Here is a 23,113-nt window from a genome sequence, read left to right as displayed (position 1 = left end):
TTTCCAGCAACTATCACTCCAGTGTTCTAATGGTACAATGTGTTTGCTCATTGCCTCAGAAGGCTAATGGATGATTAGAAAACCCTTGTACAATCATGTTAGCACAGCTGAAAACAGTTTAGCTCTTTAGAGAAGCTATAAAACTGACCTTCCTTTGAGCAGATTGAGTTTCTGGAGCATCACATTTGTGGGGTTGATTAAATGCTCAAAATGGCCAGAAAAATGTCTTGACTATATTTTCTATTCATTTTACAACTTATGGTGGTAAATAAAAGTGTGACTTGTCATGGAAAACACAAAATTGTCTGGGTGACCCCAAACTTTTGAACGGTAGTGTAGCTCCTTTTATCATGATTTATTATTATGCAAGTGCATCCTGTTTAGCATGCTTTAGATAGGGGACCCCCAAACTTACAGTGAATATGCGTAGTGCGCTGCAGTGCAACTCAGGGAACGGCTGGCTGCTGATGTTCCTGATCATTTCCATCGGATTAGAGCTCAGAGAGCAGAACCACGATTCCGTTAGCCGCAACAGATCATCCGTCTGCTGCTCCACCTGCGTGACACACACACACACATTCTACACCTGATTGTTCTTTCCCATTATTTCAGAGAACAACCAGAAACTCTACCAGAAGGAGTACACATGGCTCCTTATTCTATACTTGTGAGCTCTCAGATGCACAAGATTGCCTAACGTTATCAACAGTGAAGAGACCAGAACCAGCCTTCTCAACTGGAGAGCAGGGACAATTATGGATTTTTGTACATTGTGTATTGTGATTTAAAGATCTGCATTGGGACGAAATTTCCACCCCGTCCCTAACCGCCTCCACTTGTCACACCTGTTAGAAAACTGTCTCAGTATATAAAGACACAATCAGTTCCAGAATTTCTGGCACCCTTGATAAAGACTGGTGAAAAAAGGTAATAATAAATGTCTTTATTAGCTTAATCTAACAAAAGTAGGACTGTCAATCGATTAAAATATTTAACTGCATCATTGTCCATGGTTAACAGGATTCTAAGTAGGCCTTTTCAGCGTATCAGGCCGATAGGCAATGTTTCCTTACCACTGCACCCACAATATTGCCAACATGCCTGTAAAAGTTGCTGCTAGACTAATAAAAAGATGTGCTAATCTTGAAAATGTGGTCTTTTGTTTAATTTTCTCTTGTTATCCCCATGCGGGGGCGACGGCATGCCACCATGCGAATGTTGTACATTCGGACATACTCTATGGAGAAATTTTAGCCCATTTCTCCATAGAGAACAGCTTCAACTCTGGGATGTTGGTGGGTTTCCTCACATGAACTGCTCGCTTCAGGTCCTTCCACAACATTTCGATTGGATTAAGGTCAGGACTTTGACTTGGCCATTCCAAAACATTAACTTTATTCTTCTTTAACCATTCTTTGGTAGAATGACTTGTGTACTTAGGGTTGTTGTCTTTCTGCATGACCCACCTTCTCTTGAGATTCAGTTCATGGACAGATGTCCTGATATTTTCCTTTAGAATTTGCTGGTATAATTCAGAATTCACTGTTCCATCAAGATTGGCAAGCTGTCCTGGCCCAGATGCAGCAAAACAGGCCCAAACCATGATACTACCACCACCATGTTTCACAGATGGGATAAGGTTCTTATGCTGGAATGCAGTGTTTTCCTTTCTCCAAACAGAATACTTCTCATTTAAACCAAAAAGTTTCATTTTGGTCTCATCCGTCCACAAAACACTTTTCCAATGGCCTTCTGGCTTGTCCACGTGATCTTTAGCAAACTGCAGATGAGCAGCAATGTTCTTTTTGGAGAGCAGTGGCTTTCTCCTTGCAACCTTGCCATGCACACCATTGTTGTTCAGTGTTCTCATGAACATTAACATTAGCCAATGTGAGAGAGGCCTTCAGTTGCTTAGAAGTTACCCTGGGGTCCTTTGTGACCTCGCCGACTATTACACGCCTTGCTCTTGGAGTGATCTTTGTTGGTCGACCACTCCTGGGGAGGGTAACAATGGTCTTGAATTTCCTCCATTTGTACACAATCTGTCTGACTGTGGATTGGTGGAGTCCAAATTCTTTAGAGATGGTTTTGTAACCTTTTCTAGCCTGATGAGCATCAACAACGCTTTTTCTGAGGTCCTCAGAAATCTCCTTTGTTCGTGCCATGATACACTTCCACAAACATGTGTTGTGAAGATCAGACTTTGATAGATCCCTGTTCTTTAAATAAAACAGGGTGCCCACTCACACCTGATTGTCATCCCATTGACTGAAAACACCTAACTCTAATTTCACCTTCAAATGAACTGCTAATCCGAGAGGTTCACATACTTTTGCCACTCACAGATATGTAATATTGGATCATTTTCCTCAATAAATAAATAACCAAGTATAATATTTTTGTCTCATTTGTTTAACTGGGTTCTCTTTATCTACTTTTAGGACTTATGTGAAAATCTGATTATGTTTTAGGTCATATAAGTTGAGTATTAATTATAAGAATCTTCAATCAAAAACAATCACAGTAACTTTTGGCAAAAAAAAAAAAAAAATCTCATTAATATTACCAAAAAAGAGTGACTTTCAGGGAGGCCTGAAAATGCCAGGAAATGCATCTCCAAGCATGTAGAACCCCCAGCTGTTATGACTGGTACCACTTCGCTGATATTTTGGTCTACTTAGAACCCTGACTTAACTCACGATTAATCATAATTTAATTGCACATTTTTTCATCTGTTCTCTAACTGTACCTTAAAGGGATACTTTTCATGTTTTTGGGGAGTGGGAGTGGACAAATCTGCTTACTTTATGCAAATGTATGTGGCCAGGTCAGGAAGGATAAGGCAGGACACAGCAAATATTATTTTTGTGGGTATTTTATTCCCCCACCGCATTTAAAAAATAAAGCAGCATTAACTTTGAATTGTGCTAAACCCTCAAAATTATAGTGTGAACAAAACAATAAAGTCTTTTCCTCTAGTTCTGTACTTAACTTCCAACCTCAAACGATGCAATAAATTAAACTAAACTAACTGGGTGATTTGGACTCTGGAGAACAGTGGTGGGCTTTCTTTAAATAAAGAACATAAAAATACAAAACCCAAATACATACATTTGTTAAGCCACACAGCTCAAAGATGTTTTCCAGTCAAATGCAAAAACTCACTGGTAAATATACACTCCATTTCATGAGCAAAAATTTCATTTACATACACTTTACATAACTCACAAATTTCTCAGGATAAAATAAACTCTCTCACTCGTGTGCAGCCCACGCTTACACACACACACGGACCTGAACAAGTTTTTTTTTCCCCTCCCCTGTGGACCATCAAAAGCATATTAAAAAAAAATACACACATTGTATGTAAACAGAATGCAGCAACATAAGTTGATTCTGTACATAAGTGCACTTTATCACGACTTATGCCGACCAGCTACTTGCTATATCGCTCGCTCGCGTTACGTCACTTCCAGATTTCCCAAACTATGGGGGAGGGGTACAGAATGTGCATGCATAACGCGTTTTTGCGTTATGATCATGTTAACTTTGACAGCCCTAAACAAAAGACAATTCTAATCTTTAATGTAACCAAGGTTGTGCTGGAATGTCAGTCCAGAGCAGGCTGCATGCGCACACACATACACATACACAAATACATACGGGCAGTGTGAGTAGCTGAGCAATGGCCTCCAGACTCCTCACTCTGAGATCAGTAGCTTTACCTTGGGCTAACTCACTCATTCGCTTTATCACGGTGTTAAACTGTTCACCTGAGAAGCAGAGAGTGATCACACACACAAACACATACAGATCACATATACAATAGAGAAGATATAACTTTCACCAGAAAATGCAACATAGTCTGACACACACACACACCTGTTTTGTACAGGACTTGTTTGCCTTCAACAGTACCACCAAGCACTCCCAGTGTATCCAGGGCAACAGGGATCTGTGTGGAGTCAGAGGACACTGCCATGGCAAACACCATGTTGAGGAATACTGGGTAATTCTCACACACCTGCTGTGGGCTGTCCATGATGACCAGGTTCCCAAAGAACTTCACCAGGCCTGCGTGCGTGCGTGCACACACACCAACACATTTAACCAGGCTGGAAAAAAGGCACTTTATTGTATTCAAAATGCAAATATGTATGAACGCATACACACAAACCTGGCAGGTAGAAACTGGAGAAGGGATCCGAGTCCGCGGCCACAATCATGTTGGATATTTTATCTATGATTCCCTTCTGCGCCAGGTACTGACGGCAATGTTGGCTCCGGGCCAGACCAGTGACCATCTCTATAGCTGTTGCTCTAAATGAGTGCGTGATCTAATGTGAGTGATCTGTCGTACACACTGCACTTATTCATAATACATGCTCCGAACAATCAGTGAACATAATAAAAGCTATGAAAACAACTGCAGTAATACACATTACAGATAATCATCAATTAGTGTAACACACACTCGTATCATGAGACTAAAAGCTTTTAAAATCCTGTCAGTGTATTGTAATTAAAAATGAAAATGACAAAAATATTAGATTTTAGTAGACGTTAGAATATAGTAGATTTAGGCAATTAATCATAAAAACAGAATGAAAAATATCGTTTAAAAAAATCTGATTTATTTTCAAATTTATGGATGGTTCATGATTTACAGTGTCTTGCAAAAGTATTCATCCTCCTTGGTGTTTGTCCTGTTTTGTCGCATTACAAGCTGGAATTAAAATGGATTTTTGGGGGGTTAGCACCATTTGATTTACACAACATGCCGACCACTTTAAAGGTGCAAAATAGTTGTTTTATTGAGACACAAACAATAATTAAGATGAAAAAACAGAAACGTGGAGTGTGCATAGGTATTCACCCCCCTTTCATTTGAAACCCCTAAATAAGAGCTGGTCCAACCAAATCACTTCATAAGTCACATAATTAGTTGATTAAGATTCACCTGTGTGCAAAGTGTCACATGATCTGTCACATGAGGCCATTATTAAAAAATGTTCTGTTTCCGGTCCACCGGCCGGGTGAGTGCCGTTTGTGCGGGCGAAATTTTTTTTTTAACGCCGGTTTTTCGACATTTTTTTCGGGTTCGTAAATCTAAAATCGAACTGGACATTTACGCATTCCCAGGGCTTTCCACTAAGGCTCATACTAGCCAGCCATGACAAATAAGTAGCCGGGGGGGGGTAAACACAAAATAAACTCCTGTGCACGCAATTCCCAGGGTTAAATGTATTTTCCACAGACCATTTATTTATTCACTTTACTCAAATACAAAGTAAAATGGCAGTAAATCTTCTTTCTTTTCTTGCGTATTGCATCATGAGGCGTTCCTGGCTTGTAAATCTCTTATTTTCGGTGCATGACACATTCACGCAGCTGAGTGCGCGCGCAGACCGCATGTCGGGGCGCGGATGAGTTACTCTCCCTTGATCAACGGTTCAGTTTGACATTATTGTCAGTCCGTTAGATAAACATTTAATTTTATTAAAATCGAAAATTAATATTTAGAGCCTGTGGGCTACAAAAATAGTCATTAAAGTAGCCGGCTGGACTTAATTGTGCGGCCGGCAGCCGGCGCTTGTGGAAAGCCCTGTCGAATCAGCTCTGCGCATGCGCCGTGCGGCACAAAAAAATGGCAGCCACCATGAAGGAAGGAGATCCGGAGTTTTCAAACATTTGCTGAAGTGTGAAATCGCAAAATGGTATTCTAGCGAACAACAAAATAGTAAAGATTCAGAAAAACAAATCATTCAGTGATCATTTTAATAGTGTAATTTCATCCTAACTAGGCCTAACGGTCGATTTAGAACTACAAAAAGTCCGTGTGTCGGACATTTTAAGTACCTTTGTAAAAGTTTTGCAAATGTTGCAGTCAGCATTTAAAATGCTAACTTAAAGTTTTTGTACAAGTTTCAGTTGATTTAACTGTCATATTTTATTAAATGTGTCTGCTTTTGTAATAAAAAAAAGTACTGAAAGAAAAAGCAAACACAGCATTGCGATTTCTTATCCATCCATATATAATTAAAAAAAAAAAAAAATCCCTCCCTCCCGACTGAAATTTTTTTTGCCCACCCGGTGGACAGGAAACGGATTTTTTTTTAAGGATGGCCTGATGTCTGTATAAATCAACCTGTTCTGGAAGGACCCTGACTCTGCAACACTAATATAAAATCAGGTACAGTACTACCTAATAGCGGAGCTTCCATTCAAATGAACACAAACATGCAACAGATGATGTATTTTGATGCGTTTCAATTTCATCACAAGAAGATAAATTTCTCCAAACTCATGTATATTATTCTTTTTATTACTATAAACTGCAGTGTGCTTTAGGGATTTATAGCAAAATGTTTTGAAAACAAAAGATACACGATTCATGAAAACACTGACTGGATTCAGGTCAACTTGTCAGATCCCAAAGGATTTCGCAGTGATTTCAAAATCAACATCACTATTTAGAATTAAATTCCTACAACTCATCATTTCTATTAATTCATTTTTATATGTTTTCTTTCTCTTTCAGCTTGTCGCTTTTCTTGTGAAAGATTTCTTCGCCTTTCTTTCATGTCTTCTTTCCTTTTCTTCCTCTGTCAAAACTGTTAACATGTACTTCCCTTTTATTCTGTTCTTTACGGTAAAATAATTTCTACTTTTGACCTGTGGAATGTAGAGGGGGCACGTTTTTTGTTTTGCTATGCAGGGAAGTGTGAATTGAGCAGTGACTGAGGCATGGATGGTGAAGAGCAATAAAGCTGTGAAAGTAATATAAACGTTGTGTTTATTCAAGTTAACAAAAACTCTCTTTCTCTTCCCAGTTTTGACTTCATCTTTCTCTCCTTGGTTAAATTGTTCTGACATCTTTTTAAAGTTTGTATTAAAGTTTGTAAAAATTATTATTTTGTTGCGCTGTTTGAGTTGTTCTCGGCGGAAAAACCTGATAAATATGAAATTATGTGTAGACAAAAATAAGTTATGTAGGCACACTCGCGCTTCTAGTTCCCGCCAAAATCAAACAGCCAATCAGAATCACGAGGGGCACAGATGGACGGACATACACGGCTGGGATCCCTGTGTGTCCATGAAAAATCAACTCGAGGGGTTACCATATTTTCTTAAGTATGGAGCTCCCATTCCAGGGAGCACCATTCAATCCATTATAGCAAAATGGAAAGAATATGTCACCACTACAAACCTGACAAGAGAAGGCCACCCACCAAAACTCAGGCAAGGAGGGAATTAAATCAGAGATGCAACAAAGACACCAAAGATAGCACTGAAGGAGCTGCAGGACCACTTTAAGCTGTACACTCCACAGAGTGGGGCTTTATGGAAGAGTGGCCAGAAAAAAAGTAAATGCTTAAGAAAACACGTTTGGAGTTTGCCCAACAGCATGTGGCAGACTCCCCAAACACATGGAAGAAGATTCTCTGGTCAAATGAAACAAAAATTGATCTTTTTGGCCATCATGGGAAATGCCATATGTGGCGCAAACCGAACACCCTGAGAACATCATTCCTACAGTGAAGCATGGTGGTGGCATCATCATGCTGTGGGGATATTTTTCATCTGCAGGGACAGGAAAGCTGGTCAGGACTGAAGGAAAGATGGATGGCACTAAATACAGGGCAATTCTGGAGGAAAACTTGTTTGAGTCAGCCAGATGTTTGAGACTGGGGCGAAGGTTCACATTCCAGCAGGACGATGACCCTAAACATACTGCTAAAGCTACACTGGAGCGGTTTAAAGGGAAACATTTAAATGTCTTGGAATGGCCGAGTCAAAGCCCAGACCTCAATCCAATTGAGAATCTGTGGCATAACTTGAAGATTGCTGTACACCAACGCAACCCATCTAACTTGAAGGAGTTGGAGCAGTTTGCCTTGAGGAATGGGCAAAAATCCCAGTGGCTAGATGTGCTAAACTAATAGAGACATACCCCAAGAGACTTGCAGCTGTAATTGCAGCAAAAGGTAGCTATACAAAGTATTGACTTTGGGGGGAGGGAATACTTATGCACACTCCAGATTTGTGTTTTTTGATCTTAATTATTGTTTGTGTCGGAATAAAACAACAATTTTCACCTTTAAAGTGGTAGGCATGTTGTGCAAATCAAATAGTGCTAACCCCCCAAAAATCCATCTTAATTCCAGCTTGTAATGCAACAAAACAGGACAAACACCAAGGGGGATGAATACTTTTGCAAGACATTGATGTCAAATCAAAACTCTGCTTTATGTATTATCAATGATGCTCATACAGTATCACTATCCAGGGAACACATCTAGCAAAGCATTTGTTTTCTATCAGGTTATTTAATCTGTATTTATTTGATCTGTATGGTCTTTTCTTCTGAAAAAAAAAGCACATATCTTGAAAGCCTAACTTCAGAGATAATTTTTAAGACAACTTATACAGTGTTTTGCACTTTTTAAAGTGTTGTGTATTCCCATATTTTCTGGTATAAAGGTACTAGATGCTTGACATTTTGCCACACTGTAAAGGTATAAATACGATTCTACTTGGTTTGACACACTAAAATGTAACAACTGGAGTGTGTGTGGAGTGTTACCTGATAAGAACATCATCTCCAGTCAGTTCCTCAAGTAGTTTAGAGACAAAGCTGCTGCTGGCGCAGTAACCCAGTGAGACAGGGGACACAGAGGAAATCTCCACCACCAGCTGCGTGCACACACACACACTCATTATATACTGTCCGTGTACATACCCACATTTTTTTTATTTTTATATATATATATAAAAAATGAATGCATGTATGTATGTACACATACAGTGTGGTGTGTACATGCCCATGCAAGTGCAAAGGTACACAGATGCACATCATGGTCACATGACTGACTTACACACACATGCAGAGAAGATGTAAAATTTTAAAAGGAGTACAGGTGTCAGTGGAACAACTGATGCACACCTCATATACTCTGTATCTGACAACGTCACTGATGTCCATCACTTCTTTGAGATTTTTTAACAAATCGGAGTGAAACAGCGTGTCAAGCCCTGCCTTGGTGTTGCTTAGCTTGCTGAGGGCAGATATCGCCTGAAAAAACAAAACAAAAAACAACAACAACCAAAAGTAAATGTCATGAATGTATATTAGCTGCTTCAAGAAAAATAGCACAAGTCATTCAAACAAGATATGCTACAGCCCTAAGGTTATTGAACCACTAGCTCCATATCCTTACACATCTGGGAAGGATCAGTATTTCATAGATAATTTATTTCTCATGCATTCCAAAAAAATTTCTCAATGTCCTTACATATATGTAATATACATACACACTAATCAACTAAGAAAAAAATTATAGAAAAGAAGAAAAAGAAGAAAAAAGGACAGATTTACTATTATTATTATTATTATTATTATAATATCATTAGCAGGGAAATTAGCTGTAACAACACAGCAGCAAGTTACCAGACAAGTTAAAAAAAAAAAAAAAGACACACTGTACAACATAAAATAGAATTTAAAAAAACAAGCCAACTATACTATATACAGATAAAAATGTACCGATAAAATATCTATCTATATATGTGCTTTGTAAAAGTGAATGTGCATGAATAGTGCTAAAAACAAGAATTGTGATGAATGAGAATAAAAACTGCAAAAGTGGCAGCATTGAAAGGAAGATAAATGAAAACAAATAAACTGGAAAGGTGCAAAGTGACAAATGGCAGTAAGCAAATAAGCTCTGACGGCGCAAAGCTGCGGGAGGACCAGGGTCATAAACAAGACTATACAGCAGAGAGGTCAGACAGAGGTGAGGTACTGTACAGTATGAACAGCACTTGAGTAGGTTGAGATCCTGAACTAAACCGGAACTGACAGAACTCCTGGAACTATATAAAATACTGGAAGATTACTGAAACAGAAGTGGAGCTGAATTCTGTTTAAACACAGGCTGTAATCTGAATAACTATTTATTTTTTTCACGGTCCGGTTTCCATCAAATCCTGCGCTCTGATTGGCTGGCGAGCGGGTCCGTATCCTACGGTACGGACCCTGGTTATGGACCTCTGGTGACTCGCTCGTTCACAACAACAAACATAGTAGCATTTTTTGTCAACATTTATCTTTTTTTAATAAGATTTATTTATAAGATTATCAAAAATCTTATAAATTTTTGCCAGCATTTCTCAGGAAAATAGCACTAATTTTACATCATGGATAGTGATAACGACAGTGTTCACAGCGAAAGCGAGTTTTACTACCCTGAGGAAGAAGAAATAAAATAAAACAAAACATTTCAGGAGAAAGCTAAAAACCTGTAACTTGCTAACGCCGAGCAAAAACATGGCTGAATCCTGAATGACTCAATTCTGTATAAATAGGGGACTACATAGGCGGCAAGATGTAGTTTTTTTCCTGCCACAGAAGTGGACTTGTATACCGAGGAGAAAGCAATTTGCATTACAGCCATGAATGAGGATTCAAAATGGCAGCTCAGCTCGGTTTTCCCTTTCGGGTGCTCTCGTTTTCTGTTAGAATTTGGTCAAGAAAAAAAAAATTATTTACCAGCTTAAGGTCGGTCCGTATGGTGAAATACTGTGACCTCGGCCTTGAATACTGACCTCGGCCCAGAGGGCCTCGGTCAGTACTTTCAAGACCTCGGTCATGGTATTTCACGATACGGACCTCCCAGCTGGTAGATAACATATATTTATTTTTTCGTGGTCTGGTTTCCATCAAATCCTGTGCTCTGATTGGCTGGCGAGCAGGTCCGTATCCTACGATACGGACCCCAGTTACGGACCTCTGGCGACTCGCTCGTTCACAACAACAACAAACATAGTAGCAATTTTTGTCAACATTTATCTTTTTTATAAGATTTATTTACAAGATTTTTATCAAAAATCTTATAAATTTTTGCCAGCATTTCTCAGCATAATAGCATTAATTTTACATCATGGATAGCGATAACAGTCTTCACAGTGAAAGTGAGTTTTACTACCCTGAGGAAGACAAAATAAAAGAAAACATTTCAGGAGAAAGCTAAAAATCTGTAACTGTTGCTAACGCCGAGCAAAAACATGCCTGAATCCTGAATGACTCAATTTTGTATAAATAGGGGACTGCATAGGCGGCAAGATGTAGTTTTTTTCCTGCCATGGAAGTGCACTTGTATACTGAGGAGGAAGCAATCTGCATTTCAGCCGTGAATGAGGATTCAAAATGGCGGCTCGGCTCGGCTTTCCTTTTCGGGCGCTCTCGTTTTCTGTTAGAATTTGGTAAAGAAAAAATAAATATATTATTTACCAGCTTAAGGTCGGTCCGTATCGTGAAATACCGTGACCTCGGCCTTGAATACTGACCTCGGCCCAGAGGGCCTTGGTCACGGTATTTCATGATACGGACCTTCCAGCTGGTAAATAACACACACACACACAGATTTTATATATATATATATATATATATATATATATATATATATATATATATATATATGAATTCTTATAGAAAGTCTTAATATGTGTTGTGCTGGACGGAATACACTCAAGTATGTCTTACACTGAGCAAAATGGTGGAGTCTAAGCAAAGCTATATTTGCAAATACCAAGAGACGTTAACTAATTTCACATAATTTAATGTTGAGTGTCTGTTAGGTTTTTATATATTTTGTGCTATTTTGCATTTTTAAGCACATTATCCTGATTATTCATTCTTGTTGCTTCACAGCGTAGATACAACAGACACTGTTGTATTTGCCATTTTGGGCTCTAGACATTCCTGTTATTTTATTTTATTATTATTTAAATTTTTTTTGTTTAAAAGAGACAGTCTCCAAATCCAGGGTACTCTGTTGTGATTCATAACATCCGGTATTCTCTCATTTAGGTATAATTGAATATCATATGCTCAGAAATGAGGACAGATGAAAAGGTGAAAGCAATTAAAAGGTCCCGATTGCAAAGCTGAATTCTGGGCAAAATGTTCTATTTCTATTGCTGTTGGAGTTTTGAGATGTTTCGCCACTGCACACACTGTGTATCCTGTGTGTAAATGTTTTGCCGAGATAAAAAGTGTCCCACATTTTACGATTCTGGAGATTGCCGAAGCAAGTGAGCAGGAATATCACGCGACTACCGTGGGGTGTGTCTGACCTACTGTTAACTAAAAAGAGTTGGCATGGGCAAACATGGCGGACTCCGCTCTCCCGCCAGCTAAAAGCCAGCAGAAAAGAAAAGGAAAGCCTGCCTAGTGAGTGCAACTGCAAGACAGAGCAAGGTTAGAGGACATGTCATTTTTCTGGACAGATAACTAGATCATTCTAGCTAGTGCTTAGCTATCTTAGCCTTAGAATGCATGGGCTGGAATCCACGGTAGCAAGTATGGACTTACACACCTAATGCTTTGATCTTACAGAGAAGGAAATGATCACACAAAAGCAGTAACAGAGGAAAGATATATTCGTCTTTTGTTTCATGGATCTATTCGTGAATAAACAGAGATTCAGATTGTTTTGCAGGTCAAGGGGCCCACAGGGCCCCTCCTGGGAAAAAACAGGGGCCCATTTCTACAATGGGGGGCCCAGTGATTATCCTTCAGTTGAAGCGAACCTCGTGAGCGAAGCGAGCCCAATGAACAGCTGGGGCAGCCCAGGGGCTGTCTGTTTTTTTCTTCTCAATTCTGTTTTTTTTTTGGTATTAGAAGCCATAGACATATAAACATAGACGCTGCATTGAGCTGGTGGCCCCGTTGCTGGGATACGTCAGAGTGTCCGCCATATTTGATGTGGCAAATCTTCCCTGTAAACCAATGCAAGTAAATGGACTGAACTTCATAAAGCACCTTTCTACAATAATATTTAACTCGATGCCTTTTATTCACCCATTAAGACACACACGTATATATTTGGGAAACAAACAGGCATCAAAACAACATATATAACTTTTAATGTGATGGTTATAAATAGTGTGCGAAATACCCTGTACACTGCAAACTAGCGACAGATACGCGATAGATAGCTCAGGTAAGCTAATCAGTCAGCATACCGTAGCAAGCTACCAAAACCTGAGGCCACAATAACCAACCTACAAGACTGAATATGATAAATGATGGAAATAGTGGAAAAACTGGAAATAGTGAATGAAAATAAAAATTTACTGTTTTATTTATTGAGTCACCACACAGACCTACTCTCGTTGAATAAAGTGAGCTGAATGACCGCCAAACTGAGTTCGGCCAGGTTCTAACGTCATACCAAAACAAAATACATCACTGATTCCTTCACATTCAGAAAGGTTAAAAACATTCATCATACGTTCAAAAACGTTCATCATAGTGTGGCACTGTATTATCTAATTCTCACTGCTTATAACTATACGCCTACCCGGTGGAGACGAGCTGGGAAACTGAAGACTGAAGGAACAGTATTGAAAAGTATTTTTCCAGTCTCACCTGTGAAAGCTAATCCCATGTGATCTCGTTTGGACGGTAAACCTGTTGGTACAGTTAAACGCAGCACATGAATGAGGCATCTTTATTCTCGGCTAATGTCTAGACGCTATACCAGAGACAGTTGAAGAATCTCCACTTTGCCACATCCAATATGGCGGTGAGGATGACGTATGATTCTACGCAGAATGCGGCATCTATGTTTATATGTCTATGTTAGAAGCCATATGAAGCAATGTAGATGACAAAAATCAATGCTTCAACCAAATATATTGAGATATTGTTTAATCAGTGACAATATTTTGGAATTCAACCACAGGCCACTATACATCACATCTATATTATCTCCTCCTTGTAAATTATAATTTACAAGTAGTAATTTACAGTAGTAGTCACCAGTGGTAGTAGCAGTAGTGGTTGCTGTTGTAGTAGTTGACGTTGCAGTAGTTGTTGTTGTAAATCTAGTAATGACTAATTACCTTGGGTATCAGGGGTATCAGTTTTTTCAGGTGAATGTACTCTCTGCCGAAGAATGACAAAATAGATGTATTTTTCTTTTTTTTCTTATCCATGTTTTCTTGTCTCTTTCGAATATTCGTACATAGACCGTAAGACGCCACCTAGCGAAAGACTTGGATCAGGTTTTACTCGCTTGGGACGCTACAAACGGGGCGGCGTAAATACACAAACGGGTCCGATGTATATTCAATATGGCGGCGGTCAAAACAAATTCATCCGATGCTGAAATCTGTTGAATATCCAGATAATTATGTTGGAAGTTGCATATTTGTGCAAAATTTTCGATATTGATACCATGAAGTCAAGTAATACCAGTCCCCCCAGGATTTTGCGGGCCTTTTTTGTGATTGTTGCGGGCTAAAATGTCTGATGTTGCGGGGGGGTTTCCAAAAAATTGCGATGAAAGTTGCGGTGTTTTTTAGGTTTTTGTTGTGATTACATTGCGGGAGGAAGTGAAAGTTGCGAGAAATTGTTGCGATTTTCTCTTTTTGTGATTAAAATTGAGTGATATGTTAAATATTAAGTTATTACTGAAAAACTATTGATTAAAAAAAAAAAAGACACTGAGAAATGGTCCTATAAACAACTTTACCAATATAAAAGATTACCAGGACTCAGCGCTCGAAACTAACGGTGTCCCGACGTCCCGGGGACCATAAAAAATGTCATCGGGACACAAAATTATCATATCTGGGACAATCCCGGGACAATGGAAAAAAAATAGATCTAGAAAAAAAGTTCTACATTAATATTATTTACAAAGCCGTAACACATACGTAGACATTCACCTAATTTGTCAATTTTAATTTTAAAACGTTAACAGCGAAAAATACATAGTAGCTACACTTTCGATGCACCTGCATCCGTAGGCTACAGAGCAGCGCATTCTGTTCTAGAATCTTCGGCCGGAGTCCGCATTATATGGACTTGGAATGGAATTGCTACCGCACACGCTGCGCCGACTCTTGCCAGAACAAAAATGCTGAAGTGGTTGAAGCGGACCGACCGCGGGGAAGAAACTGAAAGCCCAGACATAACGTCTCCGGGACCTTCAGGATCCAAAGTGTCATCGCCTGGTCTGCAGGCAACGCTAGCAACTGAATGAACTTAATGAACACTGTTAGACACGTTATAAAATACAACAGGAATGATGTGGATGATATTGACGGAAGATACCGTTCAACAGAATAAGTGAGTTTTCTTGGTGTCTTTCTCGTTCAGAAAGTTTAGTCAGTCAGCAGCACAACTAGGCTCGGACCTGCCACTATGCTGATGTTGCTTTCGGCAGCGAAAGTTCATAAAATGGATAACGGAAAGTTCATAAAACGGATAACGGAAAGTTCATAAAAATGGATAACGGTCTCATCTCATTATCTCTAGCCGCTTTATCCTGTTCTACAGGGTCGCAGGCAAGCTGGAGCCTATCCCAGCTGACTACGGGTGAAAGGCGGGGTACACCCTGGACAAGTCGCCAGGTCAACACAGGGCTATGGATAACGGTAATGGTGAAAATTATAAGTTGGCCTTATAAATGCCAACAGATATTCAAGGTATAAGTAGATAAAATGAACATAAAAGGGGTCTTATTTTCAACTAAAGTGTACTGCAGATGTAGGGAGTTGAAACATTTTCTGAATGAGCTAGTTGGCCCCTTTAAATAAACGGGTATCTATTCATACAGTGAGATCGCCAAAGTTTAATAAACTGAAAATGCAATAACTGTAATTTTGAAGTAGATGATGTATAGGACATGTGTTGCTTGTGTCTTGTGACTTATTGTAAAAATGATATAAAGGGTTCAAAATCGCATAGTTACAAATATAATAGTAACTTCATATGATAATTTTAACCACTGGTTATTTCAGAGAGGAAAAAAATGGGGACACTATTGCTTCCATTCGGGACAATACAACACAGAATTCGGGACCACTGGGGGACACAAAGAAAAAAAGTTAATTTCGAGCCCTGCCAGGACTACAAAAATGCAGAAAAATAGGCTTTACTTATCCAAATGCACCTGTTGGTTCAAAAGTTAAAGTGCAGAGAACCTCACAGCACAACATGAAGTTACCTTAAAATATAATATAAATGCCTCAGCTTTCATGTAAGAAAAAAAACTATTAATACTAGTACTGTGTGTAGGCAGTCTCTCCTGAAGACTAAATTAAACAATAATTATAAACTAATAAAATAAATGGCTCAGGCTTCATAGAAGGAAAAAAACAATTTGAACAGAATCTCACAGTATGATGCTGAAGCTGCCTAAACAATGGAAAATAAAATACCATTTTGGCAAAAATGTTGGCATCCATTAATTTCTTGTATTAAGTAAAATAATGTAAAGTGCACACAGTCCTTCACTGTAAACATAACACACTTTCAGTAACAGAATTTAAGCCTATATAAACACTGACTCGCACATGCTGCTTCTCTTGAACGTATACACGGAAGTAAGCAGTGTTGCCAGATACTGCTGACGTTTTCCAGCCCAAAATATGTTCAAAACCTGCCAAAATGCACTTGAAACCCCCAAATCTGGCAACACTGGAAGTAAGGCGGAAGGTAGTTTGTCGACGTCACCTCAAGACGACGCCAACGATTGGTCAAATTTGCGGGAAAGTTGCAGTGATTGGATATAATTGCAACACCGCCCTGAATTCGCGGGGATTGGTTGAATTTGTGTTAAAGTTGCAAATCGCAACATCGCGAAATCCTGGAGGGTCTGTAATACGCCACAAAATGTTCCAAATAGGGTATAAAATGCTCGCGTCCATATTGACCCCTGCCCCTCTCGACAATGCGTTCATTATTCGAAATAGTGCGTCTTAGGGGCACGCCAACAATCTGAGTCTCTGCATAAATTACATCCCTGCGACTCAAAACTCTCCGAGTTCGATGCAGAGTCGCAATGTTTTCTGCGCGTCGCCATCTTGGTGTGACACAGTTCCACAGTTATGCTAATTAATTAAATCTCCTCACATTCGACTGTTTCCATACGGCCATACTGTTTACCTCAAGAGGTAGGATATTCAGTCCCAAAATGGAGAAAAGCGACCCTCAGTACATCAAAACGATCATACCTTGTCTGCATGATATTGTTCTTGCAAGACATGGGAAAATGCCATGCACAATTTAAAAAAAAAAAGAAAATTTCAGATGACTTTGCAGTCAACACCTTTAAAATTCCCATCAATAGAAGGTAAAGATACTCAGGAACAAAACTGGAATATGTAAGTCTATAGGTCCAATGACACAGAAAATACCCGCCATACCTCTTTAGATACACCTACACTTTCTACCCCCATGCACTGGATCACATCTTGGAGAATCTCGGGATTATTTGTCACCTGTGCAATCCCATCAGCACTGCTGAGCACCCGGCCAATCTACAACCACATGAACCAGTTCATGAAACCATTTAACAAAACAGATAACGTAAATGCAGTGCAGAACATACTTCTGACCTGAGTGAGGGCGAGCACTCGGACAGAATTATCCGGATGGTTAAGTCCACTCTGGAGCTCCACTTTGCAGTTGCGAGCCAGGTGGGCAGGATCCAATACCTCCAAGACTCGTCCCAGAATCTCCACACAAACTTCTATCTGCTCCCTATAAACACACACAGCTGTCATTTTTTATTTCAATGAGTGCTAAAGCAGTATAGACATCAGTTAACACTGATTAATATTTTGTAACTGCCTTCAAATGAGATATTGACCTGTAAGATACGTAGATCAGAGATTGTAAATAGTGGCTTCTCCCTCTTGTATTACACTATAAGCTCAACACTGACTTTTACACCCTACATAGTTACTGATTTTAGTAGTAAAGAGCTGAATCCTAAATGGATTCCTGTTAGACATATAGTCCACTATGTAGGGTACGAGATTGCTTCTATAAACTGAATTATGCACTGTATGTTTAACAGGGACCATTTGTGATTAAGCTTCCTACTACATTCCTACTCTACAACATCCAAAGAATCAGTCCTTTTCTCACCACCTACTCTACTCAGCTCCTAGTCCAAGCACTTATCCTCTCCCGTTGGACTACTGCAACTCTCTCCTTGCTGGCTGTCCAGCTTCTGCCATCAGACCCCTACAGCTCATCCAGAATGCCGCAGCTCACCTGGTCTACAACCTCCCTCACTCTTCCCATATCATCCCTCTGCTTGCCAATCTGCACTGGCTACCTATCACAGCTTGTATCAAATTTAAGACACTGATGCTATCTAACCAGGCTGTCAAGTGATTAGGGCCAGCGTATCTCCAGAGTCTGTTCTGTTCCACCCCTACATGCCAGCCAGATCCCTATGATCTGCTACTACTGGTCGCCTGGCCCTTCCTCCTCTCCACTCCTGCCCAGCCCGCTCAAGACCATCTGTTCTGGTTCCCCGTTGGTGGAATTACCTTCCTACTGAAGTCGGAACTGCCAACTCCCTGACCACCTTCAAGTGCAGACTGAAGACTCACCTCTTCAGGTTGCACCTCTCCCCTTCTTCCCTGCCCACTGTGTAACTGCGTTCCAGTCTTGACCAACCCAGGCGGTGTACAGTCTAGCCTGGGGTTAGCCGTTTTGAGTTCTCTATTTAGTTGTGCTTTATATGGTTGGTTTGTTTCCTTGGCTGTTTGAGTATTGGTATTTCAACTGCATATTACACTAGGTATTGCTGTCACTTGTTCAGTTGGTACTACATTCCTGCTCCATCCTTTCCACCCCTAGACATTGTCATCTCCATGGGGGACATCTCTAGGTCTCCTTCAACCAGTGCGAAGAACCTAGGAGTCGTGCTCGACGACAAACTCTCCTCCTCAGCGAACATCGTTGCAGTGACCCGGACGTGTAGATTCCTCCTCTACAACATCCGAAGGTTCTGCCCTTTTCTTACCACCTACTCTACTCAGCTCCTGGTCCAAGTGTTGATCCTCTCCCGCTTGGACTACTGCAACTCTCTCCTTGCTGGCCTTACAGCTTTTGCCATCAGATCCCTGCAGCTCATCCAGAATGCTGTAGCTTGTCTGGTCTACAACCTTCCTCGTTCTTCCCATGTCACCCCTCTGCTTGCCAACCTGCACTGGCTACCTATCGCAGCTCACATCAAATTTAAGACATTGGTGCTAGCTTACCAGATTCTCAAGGGGTTAGGGCCAGCATACCTCCAGAGTCTGATCCGCCCCTACACATCAGCCAGATCCCTACACTCTACTACTACTGGTCACCTGGCCCTTCCTCCTCTCCACTCCTGCCCAGCCTGCTCAAGACTGTTTTCTGTCCTGGTTCCCCGTTGGTGGAATAACCTTCCCACTGAGGTCAGAACTGCTGACTCCCTGACCACCATCAAGCACAGATTGAAGACTCACCTCTTCAAGCTGCACCTCTCCCCTGCCCACTGTGTAACTGCATTTCGGTCAAGACCAACCCAGGCTGTGTACCGTTCAGCCTGGGGTTAGCAGTTTGAGTTCTCCATTTAGCTATACTTTATATGGTTGATTTGTTTCCTTGGCTGTTTGAGTATTGATACTTCAACAGAATATTTAACAGTTATTCCATGAAATCGAGCCGTACATGAGCTGATAGCTGACCAGGAGCATAGCGCCGAGTGTTTATTATATCCACATTCACTGGATTTTGAGAAAAAGAGCATTTTTTTTCAAATTCGATAAATAAAAATTTATACAAAACATCTGACAAAATAATTTCCACTTAGAATGTAAACAAACTGGTGAAATGACAGTAGCAATGTGTGAAAAATGCTGCTATAATAATAATAATTCGTGAAAAATAAAAAAGATAAGTTCTTACCATGGGCGGCAAGGTGGTGTAGTGGTTAGCGCTGTCGCCTCACAGCAAGAAGGTCCGGGTTCGAGCCCCGTGGCCGGCGAGGGCCTTTCTGTGCGGAGTTTGCATGTTCTCCCCGTGTCCGCGTGGGTTTCCTCCAAGTGCTCCGGTTTCCCCCACAGTCCAAAGACATGCAGATTAGGTTAACTGGTGACTCTAAATTGACCGTGAGTGTGAATGGTTGTCTGTGTCTATGTGTCAGCCCTGTGATGACCTGGCGACTTGTCCAGGGTGTACCCCGCCTTTCGCCCGTAGTCAGCTGAGATAGGCTCCAGCTTGCCTGCGACCCTGTAGAACAGGATAAAGCGGCTACAGATAATGAGATGAGATGAGTTCTTACCATCAAATACTTTTATTCCATATTTTGTTGCTTTTTTATTTTTGGGGGTTTTGTTTTCAAGTAGAGTTTTTATTTCATCCTCACTTGGTTCAGCAACATGCTCTGCCATTTTGTTTTTCCTTGACTCATGGTATATGAGCTGATAGCCTAGTAGAAGAGTAGCCAATCAGAGCGTGCGATTGCTCATCCAGTGAATGTGGATAGAATATTACACTAAGTATGGTTGTCACTTGTTCAACTGGCACTAGAACTCATCTCATCATCTCTAGCCGCTTTATCCTGTTCTACAGGGTCGCAGGCAAGCTGGAGCCCATCCCAGCTGACTACGGGCGAAAGGCGGGGTACACCCTGGACAAGTCGCCAGGTCATCACAGGGCTGACACATAGACACAGACAACCATTCACACTCACATTCACACCTATGGTCAATTTAGAGTCACCAGTTAACCTAACCTGCATGTCTTTGGACTGTGGGGGAAACCGGAGCACCCGGAGGAAACCCACGCGGACACGGGGAGAACATGCAAACTCCACACAGAAAGGCCCTCGCCGGCCACGGGGCTCAAACCCGGACCTTCTTACTTTGAGGCGACAGCGCTAACCACTACACCACCGTGCCACCCCTGGCACTAGAACTTTCTTGTCTAAAAAGTTTAGGACTTTGTGGAACTGACTTCTGCACTCCTTGTACACCGCTCTGGATAAGAGCATCTGCTAAATGCCATGTAATGTAAATACTACCATAGTGACTGCACTACATATGGTATAACATAATAGTTTCTATACCCTACATAGTGCATGATTTTAAAAAAAAATTTTTAACAGGGATCCAGACATTTGGGATTCAGCTCTGTACTTCTGGTCCAGGTTTGTTGCATTCAGTAGGATGAATGCAAAATAACACCTGTCCCACTGTGACCAGTAGGGAATAAAATAATGGTTACTACAACATCAAAAGTTTATTAATAATTCAATTGGTCCAAGTACGTTTTCATACATTTAGGACTGAACTCTTTCCTATATATAACGAGTGACTTTAAACCCTCTGTGTCATGGAAAACAGTGAGCCATTTGGGAAGTCGTGTGCTGACTCAGCTATCTGAAAACATACTTGTCATTCGTGTTCAGCAGCGAGAAAATGATTCCCAGCTGCGCAACGGATAAGGTTTCCCTCAAAGAGCTAACCGGAGTCGCCAAAACAGCCGTCCGAAGGCTCCTGAGTCCCTCAACTGGATCCTCCATTTCGGCTATTTCTGCTAGCAAACTTCCGATAACCGCCGCCATGATGCTCAGAATGTTTGAAATGCGTCACGACCACTGATCTCTACGTAAAATATCTGGAGAGCTCATTGGCCAATCAGAGTGAAGCCATCTGGCCGCCATATTACCACGCACATCGGAGCTACACAAAACTGGATATGTTGCTCATCTAATTATTGAGAAACAAACAAACAAACAAACAAACAAAAAACATAAACTGGACGTATTATTCATCTAACTGGACATGTTATTTATACACGCGTGTGTATGAACGCGTATGTGCGTGCGCACTGTGTGAATGGTTGATTTTTGTGTGGCGTTTGTGTTTTAATCATAATGTTCAGCATTCAATACATTTTATCATCATTGATACATTCAGGAAGATTCTCATCTCATCTCATTATCTCTAGCCGCTTTATCCTGTTCTACAGGGTCGCAGGCAAGCTGGAGCCTATCCCAGCTGACTACGGGCGAAAGGCGGGGTACACCCTGGACAAGTCGCCAGGTCATCACAGGGCCGACACATAGACACAGACAACCATTCACACTCACATTCACACCTACGGTCAATTTAGAGTCACCAGTTAACCTAACCTGCATGTCTTTGGACTGTGGGGGAAACCGGAGCACCCGGAGGAAACCCACACGGACACGGGGAGAACATGCAAACTCCACACAGAAAGGCCCTCGTCGGCCACGGGGCTTGAACCCGGACCTTCTTGCTGTGAGGCGACAGCGCTAACCACTACACCACCGTGCCGCCTTCAGGAAGATTACTGCAGATTTTTATTATTATTATTAATTGAGAGTATGCTGTGTGCATTTTGGCTGCCGCTTCTCACTGGAGCTTTTTATTTTTCTTTCTTTCTCCTTTTGTTTTTCTTTTTGTGTTTGTATACAACCCCGATTCCAAAAAAGTTGGGACAAAGTACAAATTGTAAATAAAAACGGAATGCAATGATGTGGAAGTTTCAAAATTCCATATTTTATTCAGAATAGAACATAGATGACATATCAAATGTTTAAACTGAGAAAATGTATCATTTAAAGAGAAAAATTAGGTGATTTTAAATTTCATGACAACAACACATCTCAAAAAAGCTGGGACAAGGCCATGTTTACCACTGTGAGGCATCCCCTTTTCTCTTTACAACAGTTTGTAAACGTCTGGGGACTGAGGAGACAAGTTGCTCAAGTTTAGGGATAGGAATGTTAACCCATTCTTGTCTAATGTAGGATTCTAGTTGCTCAACTGTCTTAGGTCTTTTTTGTCATATCTTCCGTTTTATGATGCGCCAAATGTTTTCTATGGGTGAAAGATCTGTACTGCAGGCTGGCCAGTTCAGTACCCGGACCCTTCTTCTACGCAGCCATGATGCTGTAATTGATGCAGTATGTGGTTTGGCATTGTCATGTTGGAAAATGCAAGGTCTTCCCTGAAAGAGACGTCGTCTGGATGGGAGCATATCTTGCTCTAGAACCTGGATATACCTTTCAGCATTGATGGTGTCTTTCCAGATGTGTAAGCTGCCCATGCCACACGCACTAATGCAACCCCATACCATCAGAGATGCAGGCTTCTGAACTGAGCGCTGATAACAACTTGGGTCGTCCTTCTCCTCTTTAGTCCAAATGACACGGCGTCCCTGATTTCCATAAAGAACTTCAAATTTTGATTCGTCTGACCACAGAACAGTTTTCCACTTTGCCACAGTCCATTTTAA

The 23,113-nt window shown here is 40.8% G+C and overlaps 1 protein-coding gene across 1 annotated transcript in view; it reads right to left on the bottom strand.

Moving 5' to 3' along the window:
* The window catches only part of psmd5 (proteasome 26S subunit, non-ATPase 5), a 28,829-nt gene extending 7,410 nt beyond the window's left edge, over positions 1-21,419 (bottom strand). Inside the window, exons 1-9 of the mRNA XM_060935687.1 lie at positions 21,241-21,419; positions 17,416-17,560; positions 17,224-17,337; positions 8,948-9,076; positions 8,588-8,697; positions 4,178-4,320; positions 3,883-4,074; positions 3,664-3,773; positions 416-556 (exon numbers count right to left, since the gene is read on the bottom strand). Coding sequence (XP_060791670.1) covers positions 416-556; positions 3,664-3,773; positions 3,883-4,074; positions 4,178-4,320; positions 8,588-8,697; positions 8,948-9,076; positions 17,224-17,337; positions 17,416-17,560; positions 21,241-21,413 — 1,257 coding nt within the window. The 5' untranslated portion in view covers positions 21,414-21,419. The remainder of the gene's footprint in view (positions 1-415; positions 557-3,663; positions 3,774-3,882; positions 4,075-4,177; positions 4,321-8,587; positions 8,698-8,947; positions 9,077-17,223; positions 17,338-17,415; positions 17,561-21,240) is intronic.
* Between the last annotated feature and the right edge of the window lie 1,694 nt (positions 21,420-23,113).

The sequence above is a fragment of the Neoarius graeffei genome, chromosome 12, assembly GCF_027579695.1.
Source record: "Neoarius graeffei isolate fNeoGra1 chromosome 12, fNeoGra1.pri, whole genome shotgun sequence".
Lineage (NCBI taxonomy): Eukaryota > Metazoa > Chordata > Actinopteri > Siluriformes > Ariidae > Neoarius > Neoarius graeffei.
Note: the sequence above shows the minus strand (reverse complement) of the source record. Positions and strands in the feature narration are given on the sequence as shown.